Consider the following 24,401-nt stretch of genomic DNA (forward strand, 5'->3'; position numbering starts at 1 on the left):
GGGCAAACTGCCTGCATTTGCTTATAATGTAAATTTAGTTGATAAACGCCGTGATAGCTTAGATGGCCCATAGAATTTGTATATTTGTTAGATAGTTTTTATTTCCAGTAAATATAAAAAAGGCGCACTTAGGTCCATTGAGAATTGCATTTATGTGCGACTAACAATCTTTTCGAACTTGTAACGGAAGAGTATTGCAACTTTATGCGGTACTTTTACCGACATACAAAAGTGTACAATTTTAAACTTAGTTTTCTTCAACTGTGATATACTTTAATTTAGTAATTAGTGAAACATAGCTCAGTATTTCTAAAAGCAAAGATTTACCTAATTTTAGGACTTATGTATTTTTATAATCACAAAATATAAAATGCAATCATCTAATAATTTTATTATAGATAGCACCGTATAATTCAAATGGACAAAAAAATGAGAAAACAGAAAAATTGTTTGAGCAATACGGTATTACGTTATTGTTGATTTTTGTTGTTACCGATGTTACGTTTCAGATTTTTATTGTACTGTACTTAATTTTAATAACAATAATAAAATTAAAATGGTCCTAGTCAATTACGATGTATAATCTACTATAAAATCACATAAAATAAAATGTATCCGATTCTATTGTGTTGATGTAATAAGTGATGTTATTTAAATTTTATAAATGTTGTTTGTTTTTATTAAAATATGATGATAAATTTGGAGTCTGATTTCAAACCGGGGCCGCCTAAGGAAAGGTAATAGGGAAAAGGTAAATAAAAAATGTTTTCCAAATAATATTTATTAATTATACTAGTAGTACATAACTCATAAACTACGAAGAATACAAATGTTAAAAACTAGCGACGTAGTTTTAGGATGTACAATATACAAGTGATCGCAAGATAAATATATATTATATAAATGTATAATAAAACAGACGTTTGATATCTGCGGTTTATTTAAATAAGGATTAGTTAATTTCTTTCCTAAAAAACCATTTGAAGAACGGTTTTTCCTCACCCATCTGACATACTACAGTGTAAATATCATCCAAACCTATCTAGAAGGCATCATGGTCTTTAAAAAATAAATGTTATGTACATTACTTTATTGTTACGATATGTAACAGGTAAAAGATTAAGTATTGTAGAAAAAATATTGTAAAAACCTTCTTTTTAACCACGATAAAAATACAGTAAGTAGAAAAAACGAATTGTATAACTTTTATTTACACAATAAGGAAGCACCAGGCCAATAAAAGTGTACAAAATTTAGCTGATCTTAGAATCAATTCGAATTTCAAAAAACAAAGATTATTTTTGTGTAGCCCGTTAACCAAATGGCACTAAAATTAGAAGAAAAACTACCATTACGTGGAATGCGTTTAAGTGATTTAAATGTAAAGAAAGTGAATTAACAGATCTGTTTTTTTCTCCTCTCATATCATATCACAATTCTAACAAAATAATTTGCAACAAAACAAGAATGAAAATAGTGTAACTAAGATTTGAAAGTCTAAGGCCACTTAAATGAGCACTTTTTATCTTACATTGGAAAAAAATCATACTTAGACGTAAGTAAACCAAAACTTAAATTTAACATGATCTCGTATTGAGCATTGAAAGTTTGAATATGGAATTTTGATTTTGATTGTGATTTACATATTTTCGAATTGGTCCACGCGACGCTTAGTGTTACCTTTACGTATCTCACGCAGAGTTTTGTATTTATCTCTGCCCTGGCGCACGTTCTCTCGATGGATCTTGTCCATGGCGGTTTCCTTCGTCTCGTCCCGCGACTGGGCGAGGTCTTTCTTCAAAGCCTGGAAGAGCCATTGAAATAACTGGAATTTTTTTACGTAAAACTCACCAGAAGTTGATCATGGAGTCGCTCATTGCGCTCAGCAAGAGTGCGTCTGTCTTCCACAGGATCCACAATGTTCTCATCCGTGGTCAAATCCTTGCTCACGTCCCCATTGACCATCTCATCGTCCTCATCGTGGTTGTTCTCCTCCAGGTGGCCTTTGGTCGCATTGGCCATTTGCTGGGCCTTCAGCTCCTCTTCCTTGCGACGCGCGTTCTCGACCTCCTCTTGCAGACGCTTAGTTTCATTGTCCTTCGCAGTCACCTCGTCTTGGATCCTCTGCACCTCCAACTGTTTGGCTTGAATCTCCTCCTCCAACTTTTGGCGTTCGGCAGCTTCCATGTTCTTGCTTTCCTCCAAACGCTCCATCATCGCCTGCAGCTCGTTCTGCCTCTTCTCCAGCTCCTCCTTGGCCGCTTGCAACTGCTTCAGTTGCTCCTCCAGGCGCCGGATCATCTCTTGTGCCTCGAGGAGATTGGCTTGGCTTCGCTCCATCTCCTCTTGCATTGCTTTAATCCTATCTTCATACTCTTGTTGTTTCTTCTCGGCGCGTTCTCTCGCCGCAATCTCCAATTGGAGTTTTTCCCTTTGTTGTTGTTTGGCTAGTTTTTCTTCACGAGCTTGGGCTTTCATCTGCTGCACGTCTATGGTGTCGGGCTTCCGACGTCGCATGTACAACTCGTGATTACCCATGCATAGAGATAAAATTCGTTTGTTTATTCGAACGCGAGGCGCGAAAAATACGAAATCGGGGGCCTTCTTATCGATTGGCTTTATAATGAATTTGCGGTCGTTGAACGAAATATTGCGGATTTCCGACCAGGGAAAGCCGATTTTGGGCGTTAGTCGGTCGTCTTTTTCGTAAATGTTCAGACCCAAGGCGTCCACGCCCAAATACAGTTCGGTGCCTTTTTTGTTGCGAATTTCAAAGTAGTTCACACCGTACATTTCCAAGTCCTGGGCTATTTTCAGGTATTCCATCATGGTGTCTTCGCGCAACATACCACGATGCTCCTTCCACCAGGTCATAATGCTCTGCTCCCACTCCTCTTTCGACATCTTGTGCTGGTCCATGACTCTGAAAATCATCGGTTTTCAACGTTTTACCACAAATATTCCTCTATATTAAGCGTGATTAAGACACAGCTCGGGTAAATAAACTTAAATTAAACACACCATTACGAATTCATGCAATATTTACAATTTTTTCCCGGTTCTAAGAGGTGCTTAGTAGGTTAGATTTGTGATAAACACAAACAAATCATCATAAAGTCAGAATTCCACACAAATCATACCTACTATGGCCCGCCGAAACCATTCTGTTAACAAAAAAATTATTTTGTTTTTTCTATTATTTGTCTATTTTTACAAAACAATTTTGCTAAAAGATAAGATATGGGTGTGCTCTTGAGTAAAGGAAAATTGTTTTCAAAGGTCAATTTAAAAGTACACCTAATTAGAAGAGTGATTTTAAAATACATTCTACATGAGTAAGTACGTTATTACAACGACAAAAGGAAAAGTGTTTGGGCCACATTCCTGTTAAATTGTGTTATTATTTTATCAGTGTGTGTAAAGTAGATAAGTTTTACAAGCTCCTTGACTGTGTTTGCGCTAATAAATAAACTCTGTCTGTAAAATAATCACCTTTGTGGTAAAAGTCTGTCGTTTGAAAGGAATCCGGAGGTATGAACGGCCTTACAATAATCGCCGTATCTCGCTTGAACGGCATAGGAAGCTAAAAGGACGGACGTTTCAGGAGGACAATAAATCTCATCAGATAAGATAGAGTTTTTAACTTGTAAATAAAATAAACGCAAAGTGATGTCTTGAATTAATTCTTCGGCGACATCTTCGGGATAAAATTTGGCACGGAACTTGAATTGAAGTGGATTTTCTTTCTTCACATCTTGGCTCATCACCTGGAAAATATGCAAATGAGCTAATGACAGGAAATAACAGTTTGCACGTTTAGGAAAAAAGAATTTCTGTTATTTTATAGACGTTACGTAAGAATAAAGATACTGTAATTTGTTGTGCATCGTTATTTCTCGGCTAACCTTGCCGACTATTACCTTGTAAATTTGCCAACGTAGCAATGTATAATTCCAATTTGAAGTATTTTCTTATGCAATGTACGGTATTTAATCACGTGGCGTATTACAAGCTAGACACTACATTAATTTCATATTTAATGTACCCAATCCTAATTACCCAATTATCGTAATTAAAATCCAGGCTTCGAAGCCCGACCTGTAGGGAATTCCTTGTAGAAAAGTACCATCCGAAGCTATTGACCTACTCAAGAATTCTGTTACAGTGAATGTACTTATACGCCGAGATGACTTTCAATGGCCTTGTAAAAGTAAAATCCGAGCTCAATCGATTTCCGATATTTAGACAAAGACTCGTTTTAATTATCCCATTCATAAATTTGATAGAAGAAAATATGCATGCAAGTCGAGCGGTGTTACAACAATTATTCGCATTCACTTGACATTCCAAGTCGCACCTTTCTGTGTTAAACGGCCTGATTTTATGCAAAATCATTTTTCTAATCGTCGTGAAAGCGAGATGATAAATGAGCACATAAATAGAAACTCGAAAAGCCGAATTTTGTCCGAACGAATCGTGCTGTGCTTTTCCGCTACGGTGCCAGACAAGGACTTTTGTATTTCCGTTTTTCCCATCATATCCGGTCATTAATGATTGTAGTTTTGTCTATAGTAGCGTTCCATTAAAAAACAAAAATCGATTCTGGCTTGTTTTTTATATAAAAGTTGCGAATTAATTTTAGATCTTTTTGATGTTTGCACTCGTCTTAACATCCGGAACTAAATTTAGACGGTACTCGAAATTATTTCGGGGCGAATTTCGTACTTACCAATTCATTATCGTCTTCGTCTTCTATATTTAAAAGCAAAGGACGCGGCTGAAAGTTTTTTATTTGTTTAAAGCATTTGAAACTTCTTTGTATGACAGATTCCGGCTGCATTAAAATAAGACAAAAGTGAAAAACAACAATTTTCCCAATTTATTTCTAGAGGGTCTAAAAATACCAACAAAGCAGGTTGGGGGCACTACTTGGAAAAATATTTTATTTATGCGTTATCAAGCGTCCTTCATCTATTATGGCGAAGACAAGTGGTGCATTATTTAACTCGCCATGACCTATACCTGTTCTATAAGAATGATGATATTGCCGACATTGACACGAAAAAGCGGTCAAAAAACGATTTTATTAAATTTTTAATTTGTTTTTGCCACGGGATTTGAAACGATTATAACAATTACCACTTAATGGCGCTAAAAAACAAACAAATTACTGAGCGCTTACCCACTATTGAATTAATGATTCACGTTGATGATGTCGTTTTCGAAATATTTTTAAAAATTTGAAAAATAAATGCAACTCGACTCGTGACCTTTAAGGCCGGGCTGCCGCCCACAACAGGTGGCAAATTTCGCCTCTGACATAATCAATTTAAAAATAACTAATGCATTCTCAAAGTCGTAAAAACGCAAAATTCGATTCGCCGAATGGATTTATCACTTGATTTTTAATATGGTCGGTTGTGAGTCACTCATCTTCAACTAACAATGACGCAAGAGACCGCAACCAAATGGCGGCTGCTCCACACATCCTCGACATGGAAAACTTTATCAATTTTTTATTTGGGTCGTATTTAAAAATACAATCAAATTATCTACAATCGACATACCTGAACTATCAAAACAGATAACACTTATGTTCTACTAAACTTACGTAATAATACTCGTAAATAAACAAAAAATCAATTTGGATGATCTACCTAGTTTTTACCTTTTTGTACAGCTTGATCCATGTTAGATCACCCTTAGAATCGGTGTACTGTAGTCCGAAAAACCAAACTTCTCTCAATCCGATTGTTTTAACTACTTGATCGAAGAGTTGTTTTCCGGATGTTGTTTGCTGGATTGCGAACTCGAGTTCCGCATCCATAGTGGTCACCCTGACATTCATCTGAAACCAAAATTTAACTATACACCCTGTACACACCCCCAATTAATTTAGTACTTTAGTATCAGGACAATAACGCCGCTTTAAAATGTACATTTTGTCCGTGTTAAAAAATTTCATCGCACTCACAACGCCAGCCTAACAAAAGCACTGTTGTATCGTCTTGGAAAGTTATCAAGTTTGCTTAATAAAAATATTGTAATTAGATTAAAAATAAACAAGGGTTATTAAAAATATAAACGGCGAGATAAGAGGTTTAGCTACACATTAGTTACATAATTTGGCAATAAATCACGTGACAAAATATTTATTGTGTATCGTTTCATAAAATATCAGTCAAGTTCAGACGCATCTTCCATCAAGACGTAAGTAACGAAACAATATTATTCCTCAATTGTTTGAAAAAATAATAAGGTTCAACCTTCAAATCGATATGCAAATAATGACAAGGTAACACAAATTTTTTATTCCAATTTGTAACTATTACAAACATCATCGTAACATAAAATCCCATTACGACATGACGGTTATTTTCGCACACGTTCGTCAACGTTTAAATAATTTCGATAATGCGTTATCAACGTTTAATTGCTAAAATATACAAATTTTCACATTCATTTGGTCGTATGTCTGAATTTAAACCGGCCAAATCATATTTACTTGGATTTTAATGCCAATAAATTTGTAAATATTTATAAATCATTAACACAATTTGGTCAAAAAAACATGCTACTGCATGTATCACTCTGTAACTATGACAGTTATCATCAAGGCTAAATTAAACGTGAGCAATCGTTTCTAATTAAAATTACGATTAAAGTTCCAGGCTCGAAAAACTACCAAATCACTATAGAAGTCACACATTTTATGACGATAGACAGGGTGTTCAATCGTCACGGCAGTTTTACAGATGAGGCAGATAAAACCTAGCCTTGTATGAAAATTCAGCGAAACAAGAGCAGAATTTACATTTTAGTTAATTATGTATGACGGGTACCTATATTTTGCACCCAAGTTTCACTTTGACAATTACAGTGGCACCAAATCGAAAAATTATTCAAATTGAATCACGAGTTAAAAATGGGAAGATTAGTTAATTAATAATTTAATTTCTTGTTATCTTGTTTATAGTGTGAGTCATTCAATAACAAAAAAATATAATTAAACGTTGCATAAGTTCGTAACCGTTTATTTTAACCGTGACTCCACAAGTCTTTGAATAAATTTATTACAAGTTATTAAAAATAATTGTATTACCAATTTGCTGGACACCATTTTGAACGAAACTTAAAAACAGTCCACTAAACCAAAAATCTAAACACTAAATATTCACAGCGATGGACTTGGTTCCGGTGGGGTAAACTCCACACTGAAACCGGTAGAATTACTTGAACACACAGCCGAGACCGTTGAGGTCTAGGGAATAAGACAAACCGTCGATTGAATGAAAGCACCAATAGTAGTATTCGGATTCATGAATCAACTGTGGGCATGAGCAAAGCTACATAGGGGGGCATCTGCTCCACAGCACCTGTTATACCATCATTTTTATTTTAAGTCTTAAGAACTCTGTAAACAATACAACTCGATTTGGTTATTTGTCACTTCGGGGAAAGTAGAGTGCAAATAATTAATCAAAATAATCTGATCTCGATGACATCTAGAGCAATTAATAGCTTATTTTTATTGAATTAAGTGAGACTTAAAATTTTAATCGTCGGTCGTTACAAAATTAAAACTTTCTTAGGTGAGTGGCGAAGATGACGAGGTCGGAACAAATGACTGTCTTTTGAACAATTGGTGTGTGAATTATTGTTTTTCATGTGAAAATTACGAAACTGACGTTTCCTACAAGAGTAACAGACAAGGCGATTATGAAATAACAATAAAAACAAAACAAAAAATGGTATTCCTAATTAAATAGGCCAGCCCACATCTCGATGCCCTTGAATTAGAATAAGTCAAGTAGACTGTGGACATTTCATTTGTTTGGCTCTGCCTACTACGATGAGTAAGTTTTTGGGAATTGTTGGTAAATACAGTCATTGATAAGGTGATATTTTAAGACGTTACTCATTTTAATATGCACTGCTGCATTTATAAAAAAAAAGCAATTTTTCCGAATTAAATCGAAAATGGGACACATTTGCATTTTTTGGGGTGAAATGGTGTACAAATTGACAGTTTCTGGTAGGTTTTCTTAGCTCAAAATTTATTAACATAGAATTCTTTTCTTATACAACTCTCAATTTGTGCTTTATTTCACCCCAAAAAATTCAAATGTGCTGTTGCAAAATGCTACTGATCTGAAATAGGAAGTTTCGCAGAATTTCGTCAAAAATTAACCAAAAAATTTAATAGCTCTTTGATAATAGTATCGCACGAATAAAAAAAAATGTGACCGTAGGTTCATTTCACGTAAAACGGCCTTTAGATAATAACCTTAATTTAAACTTGTGACGTTTTGAAAAGTCAAATTTGACGTTAAAGCCTACTTTACAGTCAATTTAATGTCCCATTTCTTGCTTCAAAACTTGACTAATTGAATTAGCATGTAAAACAGTAAAAATGTGATACAGATTATCAGAAAAACACTAATTGCTAGGCAGGACAATACCAGTGAAATATTTCATTGTTTCCAGTCGGTACACTTTTTTTATTTAACTACAAAATTTATGGATTCGTTTGAAATAGAAATAAATCAAGATAATGGGAAATAGCTTAGATAAATAGTACTCATTGTTCCTTTTACGATTTCGCCTTAATTCAACCGTAACTTATCAAGGTATGTGATAATAGGAAATATTTAGTTGGAGCAAAGTCAAAGTACACAGAAATGAGCAAAATGGCGCTAGACTATTGTAGCGGTTAAAATGATATAAAACCATAATTTTTATGCGACCCTAAAGCCAAAAAAAAATTCAATAGCCCATTGAAACTTAACCACCAATGGTGCAATGTAATTCCTTTTAAACGATGCCATTGTAAAATGTCCATAATGAGTCATTAGAGGCACTAATTTTCCAAATTACCCGACATTTTATTTAAAAGTTATTGACAGTGAAATGCAACTTTCACCACCATACACCCAATCAACAGGTGTTTTCACAGTGCGGTGCGTCAACACGGAATTACCTCTTCTACTTACCGATTTCGGCATGTTGGCAGTCTTGTCTCGAACCAAAAAACCTGCAACAAAAATGAACCTCGTGTAAATAGGGCTCGAAAATCGCATTAAACAGTCGGCCGTGAGCGCACCCGATTGGTCAATTAGGTGTCATTTTTTCCCAAGTGCAGTTCACACAGCACCATTTTCCTTGCAACTGTTGACCATTTACACGCTCGAGTGGTACGCCACCTGACTCAACATACGGCCTAATTAAATTATCAGCTCGATTTAGACCATTTTCGCGATTCCAGCCACGAGGACGACTCCCAAAGGGGAAATCGCCTCCGAACCAAGCACAGGTCAGCCTTTGAACAGGCAGTACCGGTACTTGTGTTTGTAATAACTGTGCTGTTGAAGCGTCTTTGTAAACGTGACACTTGCTGGAAAGGGGGAGATACTCACTAAGAAATATATCTTTTGAAGATTAACACTCTTGTAGCCACCACATTAAGTAGCACACGCGGGGTTTTTCTGGGCACACACCCTTCCACACACGACACGACAACTTATCGGAAAATAAATTGTCAAGAATCAGCAAATTGTGTATCGTTTAGTTCCGACTTTGCCACCAGAGGACCAAAAATGCGCGATATACTGCCATCTACCAAACGACCACAAAACCAAGGGTTCTACCCCAAAGCCAACTACGACCAATCGGCGTTAGACGGAACCACCCCCAACAGAGGGCACTTTATCATTTTTTTTTTAATTTTTATTTTATAGCAATAAAATCCAGTGTTTAATGCAGTTGTGGTTTTTATTCCTTTATTCCGAATCCCATCCTGTTCTAGAAAAATAGCCAAAACACTTGGCATCCTACGGAGAACTATAAGTCAGGAGACGAAACGAGATACAAAATCGCAGAATTTTTTGAACTCAAAATAATAGTACGATAGAGTAAAAATAGGGGCACTTTGAGCATTATACCGCCTTGGCACCAAATCGTCCTAAATCAATTTAATTCAACCAATTACAAATTACTTGGAAAGAATGTCGAAATGTTGGGCTTAACAAAATAAGAAAACTAACGATTAAAATTTTCACAAGAAACATGAAAAAAATTGTATATTAAAAAATCTACGTTGGCGTTTTTATAGTTCTGAAACAGATAATAAGTCTCTACAAGCTTAGAATTATCAATTTGCTTTCCACGTAATATTTTTGTGAACGCTGCCCATACGGTTGAAGATACAAAAAAAGTGTAAGAAATAAAGTTGTAAAGAATTAAATTTTCTGGAAAAAGTCTGCAAATCCTAGATTATAGACACTATTTTAAAATACGTTTCCGGTAGCAACGTGTTTTTACTATGTCAAAACGCGCTTCTCATAGCAACGTAAAATGCTCCTCGCATACGCTCGTTGCATAACGACAGCTTTAAGCTTGTCTTTATCGATTTTATGAAATGTTCGTCCACTGACCCCACCTGACCTGGTTTGGGATAAAAATGTAAAGTTTAAAATGTAAAGTGTTTGCGAGGAACGCAACACTTTACGAGCTGGGATCAAGAGATTTATTTTTTAACTGGAAAAAAATGCTTTGTCTTCATTTGTGAGTGAAAAAAGTATCGGTAATGATGAAAACTGCGCGCGCAAAATCGATCCCGCTGTCAGCGCACGTCATTTCAGTCTTGTTCTATTTCCGCCATCTTGGAAATACAGATAAAGTAGTGAGCGTCTCTAGCAATACGCGAAGTAGATAACTGATTTATCATAATTTACCAACAAAATGAAAACCTACAGTCGGAAGAAATCCGGAGAAGCTCAAGACGTGATCTTGGATCTAAACGAATTATGTCGATTATGTATGGCAAAAGAGGACGAATTGGTGCCGATTTTCAACAGCGACGAAGCCATCCCTTTGACCCTGCGGATCATGGCTTGTGTCGCCCTCGAGGTAAGAAAATCGAAAAACTGTAGTTATCTACTCGTTACACTTGACAAAATCTGCAGGTTTTCGAAGGCGATGGCCTACCGAACAAGATCTGTCACCCGTGCAAATTCCAACTGGAAAAATCGTACAACTTTCGGAAAAAATGCGAAAACTCAGACATGAAACTGAGGCAGCATTTGAAGAGTCTCCAGGCTAAGATTGGCGATGCTGACCTGAACGTATCAGGGGAGAGCGAAGCGGCAGTTGAAGAATCGCAAGAGAAACAAGAGGATGAAGTTAAGGAACCCAGCACTGAAGAAGACTTGGTCGGGGTCACCCAAGTCGCCTACATACAACCAGACCCCGAACCTGAAGACGATCCCGAAAGTATCACTTTACCGGCGGACGCCGACGTCGTGAATAAAGACGCCTGCACCCTGAAATCCCTCAAAAGGGAAGTCATGGATGTTGAAGACAATGAAGGCGACGGAGTCATTTTTGTGGATGAAGCAAGCCAAGAAATGGAAGACACGAGCTACGACGCGATCGCAGACGCGGTCAAGGCCACTCTTGCCACCCAGCCGGGTCAGTATTCAACGATAGCCTGTGGTGGAGTTTCCCACATTGGGGGAAACTAAAAGAACTTGGAGAAAACGTCTCATTTCATCGTAAAGATCACACCAAAATCTATCATATTGGATCGATTTTTATTGATTCGACACTTTTTTTATTTTCTTAATTACGGCAAACTATTCAAAAAAGCGGAACTATAACTATAACGATATTTTCAATTCAAATGTATCGTTCCAGGTTTTGACGTGTCTGGCCAGCTGCAGATGAAAATTATCCCCACGGAGGGCAAGCTGACTCAGGTGGAGGTGACCACAGAAAACGGCACAGTCATAGTCATGGAACTGATGACCGAAGAAGAGGCCGAAGCGCCCCAAATGAGCTCCACCGTGCCGGAAGTCAACGAAGAAGGCGAATTGAAAATCTTCAAGTGTCCCCAATGCCCCAAGTCCTTCGCACGGAGGATTCAGCTGCGAAGGCACGCCTCGGTTCACATGCAACAGAGAGGTTTCAGTTGCGGGATGTGCGAGAAGTGGTTTCCCACTAGGTCGGCTTTGGTGCGTCACGAGAGGATTCATACGGGGGAGAGACCCTTCCAGTGTGAGATATGCCAGAAGAGTTTTGCCCAGAAGGAGATTCTGTATCGGCATTTGATGACACATTCGGGACAGAAACCGTACAATTGCACCCATTGTAACAAAGGTTTTACGCAGAGGGAGCCACTGAGGATCCATCTGAGGACGCACATGACGGAAGGCTCGCATGATATCAATTTACACTATTGTTCCTTGTGTCCGAAAGTATTTTGTCATGCCTCGGGTTTGAGTCGGCATTTGGTCACCCATACAGGGAAGACCTTTAAATGTAGGGATTGTGATCGGTCGTTCACGGATAAATCGTCGCTGAGGAGGCACCACAAACAAACACTGCATCAACCGTAGGTTTCGTCGAATATTTTTGTGGCTATATATTTTCTTTAAGAATATACTTATTCACACTTATGGTCTGTATCTTGAACCCTTTAATCTCATTTCCAAGATAGTCTTCACCGTATACAATTTCTTGTTGCAAATATCAGATTACGCTAAACGTTTACATGCTTTCCCGTTCACGTGACCCGATTTGTGAATAGCTCACGTCGCTCTTCACATTCCGCTCTAAAAATACAAAAAATATTTTCAAAGACGCGAAACCCATTGTGCAAATCCCTTTCCCACCTTTTATTATCCTCAAATTACATGGAACAAACGTGATCTGGAATGCTGCCATGTTGGTAAAATTGTCACGTAGTTGCCGTAAACGAAATAATAATTTCGCCGAAAAGTAAATATTTTGGCAAAATTGAAATAATCCCAATGCTTTGTCTTGTCTTTTTCTTAATTGTCACAGCGTGCGACAAACTTTTCCATCCCCGACTGAAATATCTCAGTTTTGTCCAAAAATCTCGTTTATTTCGGGACCGCCGACGTAAAAGAATCAAAAATAACCCGAAAATTATAAGCGAAACGCATATAATGGTCGCACGCACTCAAAAACCTATAGAAATTATTTTTACCAGCCTAATTTCATATTTTTAGAGGTGCAATTACGGCAGGTGTGCGCAAAAACAAGCACTGAGTAATTATGTTGGGCAATAAACGTGTCGGAAAAATTCTCCAGATTTTATTGTCAATGGATGTTTATTGAAATTTTTGGCGTATAGTTACGTTGTTGCCCCCCGCTTGTCCTCTATGGGAAGTGTGGGATATGAGAATCGCTTTTGCCAGTTTATCCCTGCGATCGTCTGAAAAGCGGCAACGAATATTTCAGGTAGCTGCAAGTCAACAAATTGTAATTTAATCAAACTCATATCTATTTTTAATGCTTACTAATATTAGTCCTAAACCATCAATCATAACTTGGATCAAGTCACATTCACATAATTTACAAATTAAAAATAAAGTAGCGGAATTAGAGCAAGTACTTGTTTCCTGGAAATAGCGCGGATTGCAGTGTGGGGCTTTTAATAGAAGTGCGTGTCCCACGAATTCGCTTTTTTGACGAAAATTTTTCAGTCTGACTCACATTTTGTCCCGGGTATAATTAGACTTCAAACAACTGAAATAACAATTTACTTACCTCTGTTATATAAATAAGTATGACTTTAATATGCGTTCGACCGTGACTTTAAATTTAAATGAAATTAGAATGCCCCATAAAAATTAAATAGCGAATTTTAAAAATATAATAGTGAATCACGGTTTTTGACTCGGGTTCAAGACCGAAAAATAGCCACTTGAGAACAACATCTGTTTGAAATTAGAGTTTCTAGCCGATTGCAACAAAGGACACTTCGTATCAATAATCTTTCGAAAAATTACATGTTTACACATCATTTTAAGTTTACGATCGCATCTCAATTCCTCCGTGATGGAAAATTGCAATTTGTTCGAACTGAGCGTCGTTATTTATAACTTGGTGAAAGCACACTTGTTTCAAGTAATCTTTTCATCGATCTCTTCATCAGTTTATTTTTACAGCGAGGCCCCTTAAAATTTCAATTTCAGGTAGTTTAGAAGCGAGAAGAATCCGAAAAATGGCGAGATTAGTTAACAAACAGTTCAACTCTCCTATTGGTTTATATTCCGAGCAGAACATTCGAGAAGTGATCGAAAGAGAGTCCCAAATTTTGTCAAATGGAGCAGTCGGGTAAGACAATGCATTTTTGGCAAAGTTCCATTCAGGTATGTTTTCAACCAGGGCAAATCCTAATTGACATATTTGCGTCTGAGAAATTTTTAAAATTAAATATTGTGGGGATTTTTCGGGCAAAGGTGGGCGGAAGATTGATGCCAGTTGAAAATAAATTTTCAACAGAGAATAAAGCGAAAAATGGTACAACATTCTTTACCAAAAGCGCAAAATATGAGGCCATTTCACACTTTTCCTCGTAAATAATCAAATTACATAAACACATTTTCTGAAAGATGAGAGTCTATTTCTGAGCTTTGGCGATGCGAAGCAATGCAATAAAACCGCAACTTGTAAATCCGAGTTCACTGCTCACATCAGGAAATGTACAATTTCCTTAATGCACAAATACCGAAATAGATTTTTTTATTTTGGGTCAATGATTCAGTGGTGACATCAAGAAAACAAAGATTGTGACGAAGATTAGCCCTCGTTTCACTCAAAACTCGGACAATTTTCAGTACGCGAATTACTCTCGAACGCGAAACACTGAACGATTTCTCGCGCCGCTCTGTATATTAACAAAACGGAAACATGAGTTACCTGGTTGAAGACAGGTAGTTTTTGCAAAAATCAAACAATTTTGTGACTGTTTTTGTGATTTTTTTCTCATTTTAGAATCAATTTTAATAATCCCGGAGTTGGGAAACCGACGAATTTACAAAATTCCGCTGTTCTGAGAATGTTAGAGGAAGAGGAACAGAGGCAAAGGAGTGGCCAGTCACCGAGTAAGATTCTGTTTGTGAATAATTAGGCATTTTTCATTCGCTAACAACAGGATTTACTAAGACAAGTACAAAAACAAAATTTGATTTAGTGTGGTACTTAGTAAATTTTTGTTATTTATGGTTTGTTTAAATAAAAATAACACACCAACGGTAGGTTTAGTTGATTACAGTGATTTTTACTGAATAAAAAATTGTGTAATAATTTAACAATGCATGATTTTTCCAACTTTGTTGTGTAAAACGTGTCTGAGACATAACAACTTATCAGCGGCTCATAAAAATGTCACAGACTGAAGGTCTCTGGGACAAAAGTTTTAAAATCTTGGATCTTGGCGAGGTCCCTTGAATCTTTCAACCGTTGAAAAATAATAGTGACAGCAATAAAACTTAATCTTAATGTTTGCCTTCAATGTTTTCTACGCACGTGTTTTTTCCGTGCTCAAATTTTGTTTTTTGTATTTTTGAATCAGCCCCCTCCCATTTTGATTTTCATTCTTCGCGATGTCTATTTTTACCTTTGTTTGTCCCCGCAACTAAAATTTCTTAGGTATCGGCTATAGTAGACCCCTTCGCGACCAAATAAAATGGCCCCCACCGGAATTCGAGCAGAAGAATCTTCAAAGATCGTCGTTCAAAGACGTCGTCACTCCAGGTATCGAGCGTGCGCGCGATCGCCCCCATTTTTGATGTTTTGGTAGAGTAGTGTCGTGACTAACGTGTCTTTGTAACTAAAATTTTGGGTGGGTGATAATTCACTTGAGACCCATTCGCCAAATACACTTATTTAGAAACACCACGACATGAGCAAGTCGCTTTAATTAAATTTTGAATTTCGGCCAATCCCAACATAAACGTTGTTACCGGGCTTAGTGTATAAATATTTTTATTACATACGCGAAATTATCGGCAATACGAACTTGGTCGGTGGGAAAAACTAACAAAAAACTTGTCTTGGCCGCTTCCAATAAACAACCAAACAACTATACACGAATAATCTATGTTGTTGCGTTACAAACTAAATTTATTTTGAGAAGCTCCATTTCATAGAATAACCGTGAGCTTGTCTACAGGTCTGAAAAGAGTCGCTTGGCCGCCTCCAAACGAAGGCGAAAACTACACCGAACAAGCACCAGTACAAGCACAAGTAAGTCACTTTTGCACATTCCATACTACCCCTCGCACAACAAAACAGAAGGTCCATTTCAGCAAAACATCTGTTGAAACGGTCCAACTGTTTGCACAATTTTTAACCCAGTTATTTTTTCTACATAACGTTTTTTATCGCTAGGGTGGGCCCCAGTACTCCTCTCAATCACCCAATTTGCAGAATAATTACACTCCTGCACAGCAGGTACACCAACCCCCACCCCTAAAACCCCTCAATATTTCAAACGGGGCGGCCAATTACCAGCCGCATTCGCCGCTTTCTAACCCCAGCCCCCAATCTTTCCGCCCTGCGACAGCCAATAAACAGTGGGCACCTGTCCACTCTCCCGTTGCTACACCCAATCAGCCGATGAACTACCAAGCCCCGCCTCAACAATACCAACCCCCTCAGCAATACCAAGCTCCGCCCCAGCAATACCAAGCCCCGCCCCAGCAATACCAGCCCCCTCCCCAGCAATACCAGTCTCCTCCCACTCAGCAATACCAACCAATAACACAACAGTACCAACCTCAACAAAAAAATTTTAGTCAGCAATCTGGTCATCCAGTGGGTGCGTCAAATCAGGTATGGCACTTTTCGACCAAAGTGTGTATATATTTATGCATTCTGTTCACTAAGTTATAACAAACATTTCCCGTATTTATTTCAAGGTGATTAACCCCCGATTTAACACTCCTACCAACCATACAAAAACAAACAGTGATGGTAATCCGCCGAAATCATGCATAAATATAATTTTCCGCGGTAGTGATAATGATTCAGTGCCAAAAATTGTAACTGTTTTTGTTTAGCCCCCAGTTAGACAAGTGGAGCCGCCCCCGGCAACTATCACGCTCCGCCCCCAGGCCCCCGTAAGTCAGGCCCCTCCCCCAGTTGTCACGTCGCAACCAGCCACGGCGACCTTAAAAGGTACTTCGGGTATAAAAATTCTCAAAAATTAGTGTTTTTTCCAGGTGGTAAAAACCTTCGCGGGGACTTGAAATGGCCCCCCGAAAGCGTGAAACGTCAAGTGGAGGAGGAGAATCGGCAGCGTCTGGAGTTGGCCAAAGGGCCGGCATTTAGGCCCCGACTAGTCCGAAAAGACTACTCAAACTTCTTTGCCCAACATGCGCTCAATGCCTCCTATCCTGGATACAAAGCGCCCCCAGGAACGCAGTTCTATGAACACAGATGTTACTAAGCTTCCGCTTGCGACTCTAGTTGGTTTAGCTAAGTTTGTGATAAGCTACTAACAAGATGTATAAATTTTTATTTAAAACGAGTTTAAGCCGCTTGCCGAATTATTGCGAGTCATATCCGATTCGAAGCTTTTGCTATTGTTGCGAAATATTTTTATTGTATCAAATGATTTATATTTGTACCATGTACGCAATTTAAATAAATCATGTTATGAAAATAAACGGTTTTATTTCATCGTTTACAAAATATATTCAACTCACAACAATCTTAGAAAAATACGTGTGATTTTTTCACAATGTTCGTGACGCAAGCTAAATGCGCTGCAACGGTTAAGCGTTTTTCATACAATATTAATAAGAAAAGTCAATCGTGTGACTACTTAATTTAATACAAAAAATAAAAAATTGGTAACAATGGAAAAATAAAGCTCACATGAATCAGACTAACGAAAATCCCTGCGTTTGTTGGATCGCTTGCATCAGCTTATACTTGAGCTTTTCTTTGGTGCTGTACCTCGGGAGGTCCAACAAATTGAAACACGTGTGGGCCACCGGCAAGTATTTATCGTCAGTTGTTGGTTGTATAATAATCTAAAATTACACGATAGTACCGTCCGCCTAAACAAAAACAAGGACTTACTTTGATTGCTTTCATTCCTTGAAGCGGAATCCTATCACTACCAGTCAAAAAAAGCAGAAATTTCTTTTTGTCTTCTAAAGGCATTTCGTGGATAACTTCCCAAAACCACCTTATTGTCTTATCAGACGAGGTGTATCCGTTTTTATACTCTGCTACTTCTTCCAAAGCGTGCCAATCGTAATTTTCATTACCGACAACAACAGCTTGAAGCTCATGCGAGTGAAACAGTTGAAGTACGCGGCCGCCACAAACCTTCATGAAACCGTGGTGAAATGCATCGTATTGTTTCTTAATCGAGGTGTTAAAAATATAATCAACGTAAAGATTTACATACTCATTTCTAGAAAAAGTGATTAATTCCAATAACTTTGACTCAAATCATAATTACTTGTTGTCTTGCGTGACTGGAATATTTGATCCGTTCGGCTTGAGTTCCACAACTCTGGACTCGCCAAATTCGTCGCGACTTATCTCAAAGCACAAATCAAACAACGAATGGAAATCGCTCTCGTTATAGTCGAGAATACTTTGCAAGGAGTTTGCCATCATCGGCGATAGTCCTTTCAAATCAGCCAACCCTACCGGCTCATTGAGTAATTTTTTATAGAGAGCCAAGGGAAACGGCAAATCGATTATCGTAAAATTATAAATCGCCAGTCCACAAATGAGCCCTATAAGAAAATAAACCGGCTCCTCCTCGAAGGAGTTTTCCGAAAACCACAATGCTCTCGTCTCTTCATACTCCTTGAACATGCCGTATTTCGGATCGAGTATTTCTTTTAACAACAAGAGGAAAAACTCTTTGGTTACACCGCCCGCATCCTCGGCTTCTTCGCCACAAAATTTCACCCGAAGTGGCTTTTTCAAATCGTCAGGATCGACGTTACTAAGCTCTCTGAGTGCGTCTTGCACTATGTGATCTCTAGTGACGTTTAAAACCAGAAATTGGGTAATACTTAGAACGCCCGCCGGCCGGAATAACATGGATAAGACGGCTTGTTGAGCGGCGCTTTGCATTGCTTTATGCATCTATAAATCTCGGGTTTTCATCACAATTTGAAAAACTAACACGCACCTGAATGCGCTGATCGGTCTCCAAGAGCTGAGTCTTGGCTTGAGCATCGAAGATAAACGGGTAATTACACAGAAAAAGTTTCCCCGTCTAAAAAATGACCACATAATTCACATCATTGTTTAAAATAAAAAACTACTTACGTTTGGATCGGTGAGCCACATGACGTAATCCACCCGAACGTCCAAATAATCGCACAAATCCGAGATATAGAATGTATCGTATGGAACTTTTAAACCTTCCACGCTATGGTTAAGTTTATTTAAATAAGTTAAGGTATCTAACATGGCTACGAGACTAGGATCGTAAAAAACGGTCTAAAAACTCACAATTGGAAGAAGAAGTTATTTCCCCCAACTCACCTTATTTTCCGGAATTCTCTGATTTCTCAAAATGAACGACACAACGGACTTGAAAACGCGTATCAAATGCTCAAAATAATCACAACTCATTGTCGTCCACCACATTCCAACGACTTTACTCGCCTGTGGGCCCAGCTTAAGAAGGGCACTTGCGAATGGCTTATGTAACTTTAAGTGTTGTTTCGGATTATTAAATTCGTGATAAAGAGGCAAAACGAGGTAAATTCTCAACGTCTCAACATCGGGAGGCGAAGGCAACAGTTGGCCCAAAATATCGTTAACAACGTGATTCCAAATCTAGAAAAATACCCAACAATCGGCACAATTTTCCCCGTTCTCACTCACGAGCTCCTTGATCGTTTCGTGCTCAATTTTCGCAATTATGGAAAACGCCCTTTCGGCCTCCTCCATATCCACCCCGTGGTGCTTACTCGTGCAATAATAATGCTCAGCGACTAGAAACGAGGCATTCCAACAGGCCAGATTCTTAAAAACCACCTCCAAATACGCCAAAATCTCCTGCTCCACCTGGCCATTGACCGCAACTTTCGCGCACGGCTCCAGCCTATCCACCCGCAGCGTCAAAATCTGGCTCTCCGGCTCGTAATTTCGAAAATCGTTCGGCTCAATTTTCGCCTTTTTCTCAGTCACAGAAACGAAACAGTGGTCCCCGCCGGCGTAAATCCGATTAATCACGGTATTTACCGGCGCATTGTTGGGAACCACCGGCACCCCACTCGGGGAAACCCACGGCCCGAGCACAACCTGGGGCGTGGACGCGTTACTGGGTTTCCTCAAACCCAATTGGCCGGCACCACCCAACCCGTAGCTATAGACCCGTCCACGTGACGGCACGAAGGCTAACGAGTGTTGCCGACCGCAGGAAATTTGAGTTATTGTCGAACCCATCAGTTCCAATACCTGGAATTTTTGGGTCATTTGAGGCAGTAGGAAAAATAGAGTGTACTTGTCGTGGTAAGATCTCGTTTGAGGTACCACCGTGGCCCAGCTGGCCGTACATTCCGGCCCCACAGGAAAACACACCGCCGTCGAGGGTGAGAAAAGTGGAAAATTCGTCACCGCATGAAATGAATCTGACGCGACTGTTTCGCAGTGTTCGCAGCTGAGTGGGGAATTTTTTTGACACAGTGTCGTTTAAGCCGAGCTGGCCGTTGATGTTTTTTCCTAATAATTATAGTGTCCATAATACAATTGTTAGCTTTCTGAAATCGCCCGTAAAATGAATTAAATAGCTCCAACTTTTTGAGTTTTTTTATTTTTTTAATTGCGACAAAACTATTCGAAAAAGCGGAACTAGTTTGATTCTAGCTCATGTAAAATGATCCGAGGAATCGACTGGCGTCAAGAAAATTGCGAAATTCCCAACACTTTTTTAGTTATAATTTTTTTTATTTTGCTTATTTTTGTATTCATTTTCTCGAAAACTATAAACCGCAGAACAATTTTTTTTTTGAAAAGGATAGATAATTAATAGAGCTTTCCAACGATAATAAACTTCATAGGGTTATCTCTAATAGTTCGGGAGTTATTGCTACATAAATGTTCCGGGTACCGAAAATCGACAAAAATCTCGCAAAAATTGGAAAAATCATATATTAAAAGATCGAAACAATTGACTTTTTTGCACTTTTAAAAACCCGAGAGAGTTGTAAAGGCATAGATGAGTCGATAAAACTTTGCTAGAGCAAGTTTACAAAAAATAATGGTTTTGATTATTTTAAAGTAAGTGAAGTGACAACTAAAGTTTTAGACAAAAATTTTAATTTAGTGAAAAAATAAAACAGTATAATAGGTAAAATGAACCGTAGAATTGAGTTCGGAACAAACCGTTTCATCCTAAGACTTTTAGTTTTTGAGTTATGATTTTTTTTAGTAAAAAATTTAGCCGAATGGAGCGGCTCCGGATTTTGATAATTTTTGGGAAAATGAACATTAACATTTTGCCCACACCTTCATCAAGAATAATTATCGAAAATACGTTTAAGCTAATTATTTTAATCTTCTTTGGAGATTTTTTTATGGAGCTATAAATCTTTATGTAAAACGGCTCTCTAATTTGCAAATTGAGCATTTAATCAACTTTATGGGCGATTTCAAAAACCAGTGAGTTATTTACCCCATCCGAAGACAGCCCCCGACTTTGAGACAGCAAAAGTGTGGTTCGCCCCGCAGGCAATTAGCGCAAACGGAATGCCGCTTAAAGAACAAACGGTGGTTGGTGTTGATTCATATGGCGTTATTGTTCCTAGACCCAGTTGTCCGAAATCATTGGCCCCCCAAACAAATATTTCCCCAGCTTAAATTTTTGAATAATTTTGACTTTCTCGTGCAAATTTTCGACTTTACCATTGGTTAAAGCTACTGAATGTCGTTGCCCTGCTGCTATTTGAACGACCTGATACTTAGCTAACGATTTGATTAGTTTAGGAACGATTTGTAAAGTGCCCCCCAGTTGGTGGCCCAGCTGGCCGTAATTGTCCGAGCCCCATGAAAAAACTTCGCCCCAACGACTCAAGGCCAAAGAGTGCATTTCGCCACAGGCCACATTTATGATAGAGTATGCGTCAAGACCAGAGACCAATTCTGCAAAAATTAGCTTGTTTGATTCTGGTCCTAGAAAAGGTGAAGGATGAGTGAAATGATTAAACTGGACCAAGTGATGACTGTATGAGTGCAACAACTGTCATGTCCCAAAAAACTCGGAAATTTGGAACAATTAGTTCTACAAGTAGCCAAACAACAAGAACATAACAGCAATAAATTACATACTAAATAGCGACATACGTGGCCTTTTTCTAGGCTGGTCGTGGCCCAACTGTCCATAGTCGTTGCTTCCACAGGAATACACTTTCCCGTCTTTGGTCAAAAACAGCGTATGGTTTGCACCTAAGGCAGCTTTCATCACAGATTTTGCTTCAAACCAGTCAAGGGCCTTGGGGGTGAAGACATGCTCCTCTTCAATGCCCCCCAAGCCCAGTTCACCGTGAATTGTACTTCCCCAACCAAACATTTCTTCTAGAGCTTTCGAGTCGCTTGAATTCGGTTTTAGCCTGAAACGTACATTCTAGAAATTTCGTCTTGCGGTAATATGATAATGCCGATTCGAATCGAATCGCATTCGAATCGGCCCAGTGTTTACCTAAAATGCTCCAATTTACATTATTACAAATTTTGAGTTCGATTAGAATGTTTGCAGATTTTTTATTTGATGGATTGAAAAGTGACAATTTTTTGCGAAGGTTATGTTGAATCGGCTGTCAAATGTCAAAAAGGGGCGCCTAACTTAAAAGCAAATACTAGAAACGAATTTTGAAAATATGCTTGAAAAAATGTTTGTTTGGAAATATTGGCAAAAAAACCAAATTGAGTGATACGTACCTGCACCACGCTAAACCCATCTTTTTTTTACAGAAAGCCAATCCTATAATAAGAGCGAAAAAATGAATCAATTATTATAACACCCCTAAATGTGTAATGTTTGAAACATTACATTATGTTAGCTGATCAGTGTCACATTAAAAAAATTAATAAAATTATACCAGTGATATTGACCACTGATATTGACATAAACATGTGTATAATTGGTTGCATAAGCAATAAAAAAAGGTGTTTCAATAAGAATGATCTAGTTTTTTTTGTGAAATTAATATTTTTTTTAATTATACTATATTTATTCGGACTTGTTAAAAACCGGATGCCATTACTAGATACAGATTTTTTGCACAGAGTATTCAAATTTATAAAAAAAATAGCACGGATAATCAAGATTTTATTTTATCCCTTTATTAGGATGTTCTCTTACGTTTACAATTTGGCACCTTTATGTACTTTTACCTTTTCCCGTATTACTTTCTTATTTCTGTCAGTTTTGTGCTCCGCTTTACGTTTATACGTCTATGTGTTCTCTCAATCTCTTATTTTTGTTTATGTGTTGTTTCCCTTACCTTTTCTACACTTTTTTTCATAGAAAAATTGTCACACCTTGATCTGGGTTTGAACCAAATATTTAATATCCACGTAATCTATAAAATATAATGTTGGTTGCTTCAAAAAAATTTCAGGCTGATTATTACTCGTGGACCATTCTGTATAATTAAATTACTGTTACCGGTTGCGAATTTGTTCAGTAAAATACAAATTACTCTGTATTTTCAACAGAATTTTGAATAAAAACTTGGATCATGTCACTGTTATGTTGCACTGATTACTGGAAATATCTACACAAACACACAATAGCAAATTTTGCATGTCTGTGTTATCTTGTGTTATTATCGTGTTCACACCAGAGTGCGATAAGATTTTAATCGCCGCTGAGATGCACTTGGTTTGGTTTAAATTTTGAAAGCAGTTTGATGGTAATTGATGTCTCAATGAAGCATAAATTTTGGGGTTGATTCACACAAATTACTCATTGAATAGTGAAGGTGGGTTTAATTTGTAAATAGCTTGTATGGGGTAATCAGAGTAGATGTGATCAGTCCAGACCTTTGGGCTCAATTAAAATAAATAAATGATGGAAGCGATTTCAACCGAACCAAAATAATGGACGGTTTGAGACTCGTCTCTGCTTATTTATTCATACATACGATGTTTGTCGAATAAACAAGTCGATTTCTGTGTCTTTTCCCCGGGAAATTCATCACTGCAATTAATAAAGCGTGTCGAGAATGACAAGTTGCGATTTTTCTTGATACAAAGTTATCTGATAAAAACCCTTCGTTCGTTTCAAAGTTTTGCGCCCTAAAATTTGTCGTTGAACTGTCTGAAACAAGGAAGGAGTATGCGGGAGAATAAACTTTTCGATGAATTGTGTGTAGATAAGTTATAAACTGCACGAATAGTTTTATGGGTGCTCCAGACATGCCATTTATTGACAAGAAGAAACCTCTCGTTACAATAGATTTGCCGACGCTATCAGGGAGAACGCGAGATATAACTCACTTAAATAATTTTTACTCGTATTATTCTCAGCTTTATGGGGCCATTGTTGGAACTGCGTTGTAGAATGTTTCTGATAAACTAAGGATGGATTTATAAAGCCGGGAAAA

The 24,401-nt window shown here is 37.9% G+C and overlaps 4 protein-coding genes and 1 long non-coding RNA gene across 13 annotated transcripts; 2 read left to right on the top strand and 3 right to left on the bottom strand.

Annotated features, from left to right (window-relative positions):
* Positions 1–765: 765 nt before the first annotated feature.
* Positions 766–9,679, bottom strand: Moe (Moesin). Of its 3 annotated transcripts, XM_008202870.3 has the most exons (6): positions 9,417–9,679; positions 8,994–9,034; positions 5,669–5,848; positions 3,493–3,767; positions 1,852–2,923; positions 766–1,804 (listed from the first exon to the last, which is right to left on the bottom strand). In XM_008202870.3, the coding sequence occupies exons 2-6, from the start codon at positions 9,003–9,005 to the stop codon at positions 1,640–1,642; spliced, it is 1,704 nt and encodes a 567-aa protein (XP_008201092.1). In that variant the 5' UTR covers positions 9,006–9,034; positions 9,417–9,679; the 3' UTR covers positions 766–1,639. The 3 variants fall into 3 exon arrangements, with proteins under 3 accessions (XP_008201092.1, XP_008201091.1, XP_008201090.1); XM_008202869.3 differs by lacking the exons at positions 8,994–9,034; positions 9,417–9,679 and adding an exon at positions 7,103–7,297; XM_008202868.3 differs by lacking the exons at positions 8,994–9,034; positions 9,417–9,679 and adding an exon at positions 5,903–6,027.
* Positions 9,680–10,627: 948 nt separating this feature from the next.
* On the top strand, positions 10,628–12,455 carry LOC661494 (zinc finger protein 358). The gene is made up of 3 exons (XM_967649.5): positions 10,628–10,908; positions 10,965–11,469; positions 11,695–12,455. The coding sequence occupies exons 1-3, from the start codon at positions 10,741–10,743 to the stop codon at positions 12,393–12,395; spliced, it is 1,374 nt and encodes a 457-aa protein (XP_972742.1). The 5' UTR covers positions 10,628–10,740; the 3' UTR covers positions 12,396–12,455.
* Positions 11,573–12,958, bottom strand: LOC135265934 (uncharacterized). The gene is made up of 2 exons (XR_010333810.1): positions 12,672–12,958; positions 11,573–12,611 (listed from the first exon to the last, which is right to left on the bottom strand). It is a non-coding gene; the product is annotated as an uncharacterized LOC135265934 (long non-coding RNA).
* Positions 12,959–13,120: 162 nt separating this feature from the next.
* On the top strand, positions 13,121–17,480 carry LOC661454 (uncharacterized protein). 4 transcript variants are annotated; one of them, XM_967609.5, is made up of 8 exons: positions 13,121–13,263; positions 14,001–14,142; positions 14,803–14,912; positions 15,460–15,564; positions 15,983–16,056; positions 16,201–16,644; positions 16,872–16,989; positions 17,034–17,480. In XM_967609.5, the coding sequence occupies exons 2-8, from the start codon at positions 14,030–14,032 to the stop codon at positions 17,258–17,260; spliced, it is 1,191 nt and encodes a 396-aa protein (XP_972702.1). In that variant the 5' UTR covers positions 13,121–13,263; positions 14,001–14,029; the 3' UTR covers positions 17,261–17,480. The 4 variants fall into 4 exon arrangements, with proteins under 4 accessions (XP_972702.1, XP_008201081.1, XP_008201080.1 ...); XM_008202859.3 differs by lacking the exon at positions 15,460–15,564 and having other exon boundaries at positions 13,124–13,263; XM_008202858.3 differs by lacking the exons at positions 13,121–13,263; positions 14,001–14,142 and adding an exon at positions 14,584–14,741.
* Positions 17,468–23,563, bottom strand: Herc4 (HECT and RLD domain containing E3 ubiquitin ligase 4). Of its 4 annotated transcripts, none has more exons than XM_015985209.2 (13): positions 23,298–23,563; positions 22,732–22,774; positions 22,138–22,403; positions 21,700–21,936; positions 21,470–21,649; positions 20,300–20,517; positions 19,678–20,253; positions 19,333–19,629; positions 19,114–19,287; positions 18,974–19,060; positions 18,287–18,927; positions 17,899–18,238; positions 17,468–17,849 (listed from the first exon to the last, which is right to left on the bottom strand). In XM_015985209.2, the coding sequence occupies exons 2-13, from the start codon at positions 22,749–22,751 to the stop codon at positions 17,697–17,699; spliced, it is 3,189 nt and encodes a 1,062-aa protein (XP_015840695.1). In that variant the 5' UTR covers positions 22,752–22,774; positions 23,298–23,563; the 3' UTR covers positions 17,468–17,696. The 4 variants fall into 4 exon arrangements, with proteins under 4 accessions (XP_015840695.1, XP_015840693.1, XP_015840694.1 ...); XM_015985207.2 differs by having other exon boundaries at positions 21,700–21,966; XM_015985208.2 differs by having other exon boundaries at positions 22,123–22,403.
* Positions 23,564–24,401: the final 838 nt, after the last annotated feature.

Source organism: Tribolium castaneum, chromosome 4 (assembly GCF_031307605.1).
Source record: "Tribolium castaneum strain GA2 chromosome 4, icTriCast1.1, whole genome shotgun sequence".
Classification (NCBI taxonomy): domain Eukaryota; kingdom Metazoa; phylum Arthropoda; class Insecta; order Coleoptera; family Tenebrionidae; genus Tribolium; species Tribolium castaneum.

Excerpts from the sequence above, each read along its gene's own strand:
- LOC661454 (XM_967609.5), top strand. The coding sequence starts at position 14,030 with ATGGCGAGATTAGTTAACAAACAGTTCAACTCTCCTATTGGTTTATAT. Across the intron at positions 15,565-15,982 it reads CAAAGACGTCGTCACTCCAG|GTCTGAAAAGAGTCGCTTGG; the intron begins GTATCGAGCGTG and ends GCTTGTCTACAG. Across the intron at positions 16,990-17,033 it reads AGCCACGGCGACCTTAAAAG|GTGGTAAAAACCTTCGCGGG; the intron begins GTACTTCGGGTA and ends TGTTTTTTCCAG.
- LOC661494 (XM_967649.5), top strand. The coding sequence starts at position 10,741 with ATGAAAACCTACAGTCGGAAGAAATCCGGAGAAGCTCAAGACGTGATC. Across the intron at positions 10,909-10,964 it reads TGGCTTGTGTCGCCCTCGAG|GTTTTCGAAGGCGATGGCCT; the intron begins GTAAGAAAATCG and ends CAAAATCTGCAG. Across the intron at positions 11,470-11,694 it reads CACTCTTGCCACCCAGCCGG|GTTTTGACGTGTCTGGCCAG; the intron begins GTCAGTATTCAA and ends GTATCGTTCCAG.
- Herc4 (XM_015985206.2), bottom strand. The coding sequence starts at position 22,751 with ATGGGTTTAGCGTGGTGCAG. Across the intron at positions 22,404-22,731 it reads ATGGGTTTAGCGTGGTGCAG|GCTAAAACCGAATTCAAGCG; the intron begins GTACGTATCACT and ends TGTACGTTTCAG. Across the intron at positions 20,518-21,469 it reads GGGGGCTGTCTTCGGATGGG|GAAAAAACATCAACGGCCAG; the intron begins GTAAATAACTCA and ends TATAATTATTAG.
- Moe (XM_008202868.3), bottom strand. The coding sequence starts at position 5,965 with ATGAAATTTTTTAACACGGACAAAATGTACATTTTAAAGCGGCGTTAT. Across the intron at positions 3,768-5,668 it reads GGATCAAGCTGTACAAAAAG|GTGATGAGCCAAGATGTGAA; the intron begins GTAAAAACTAGG and ends CATATTTTCCAG. Across the intron at positions 1,805-1,851 it reads GACTCCATGATCAACTTCTG|GCTTTGAAGAAAGACCTCGC; the intron begins GTGAGTTTTACG and ends TGGCTCTTCCAG.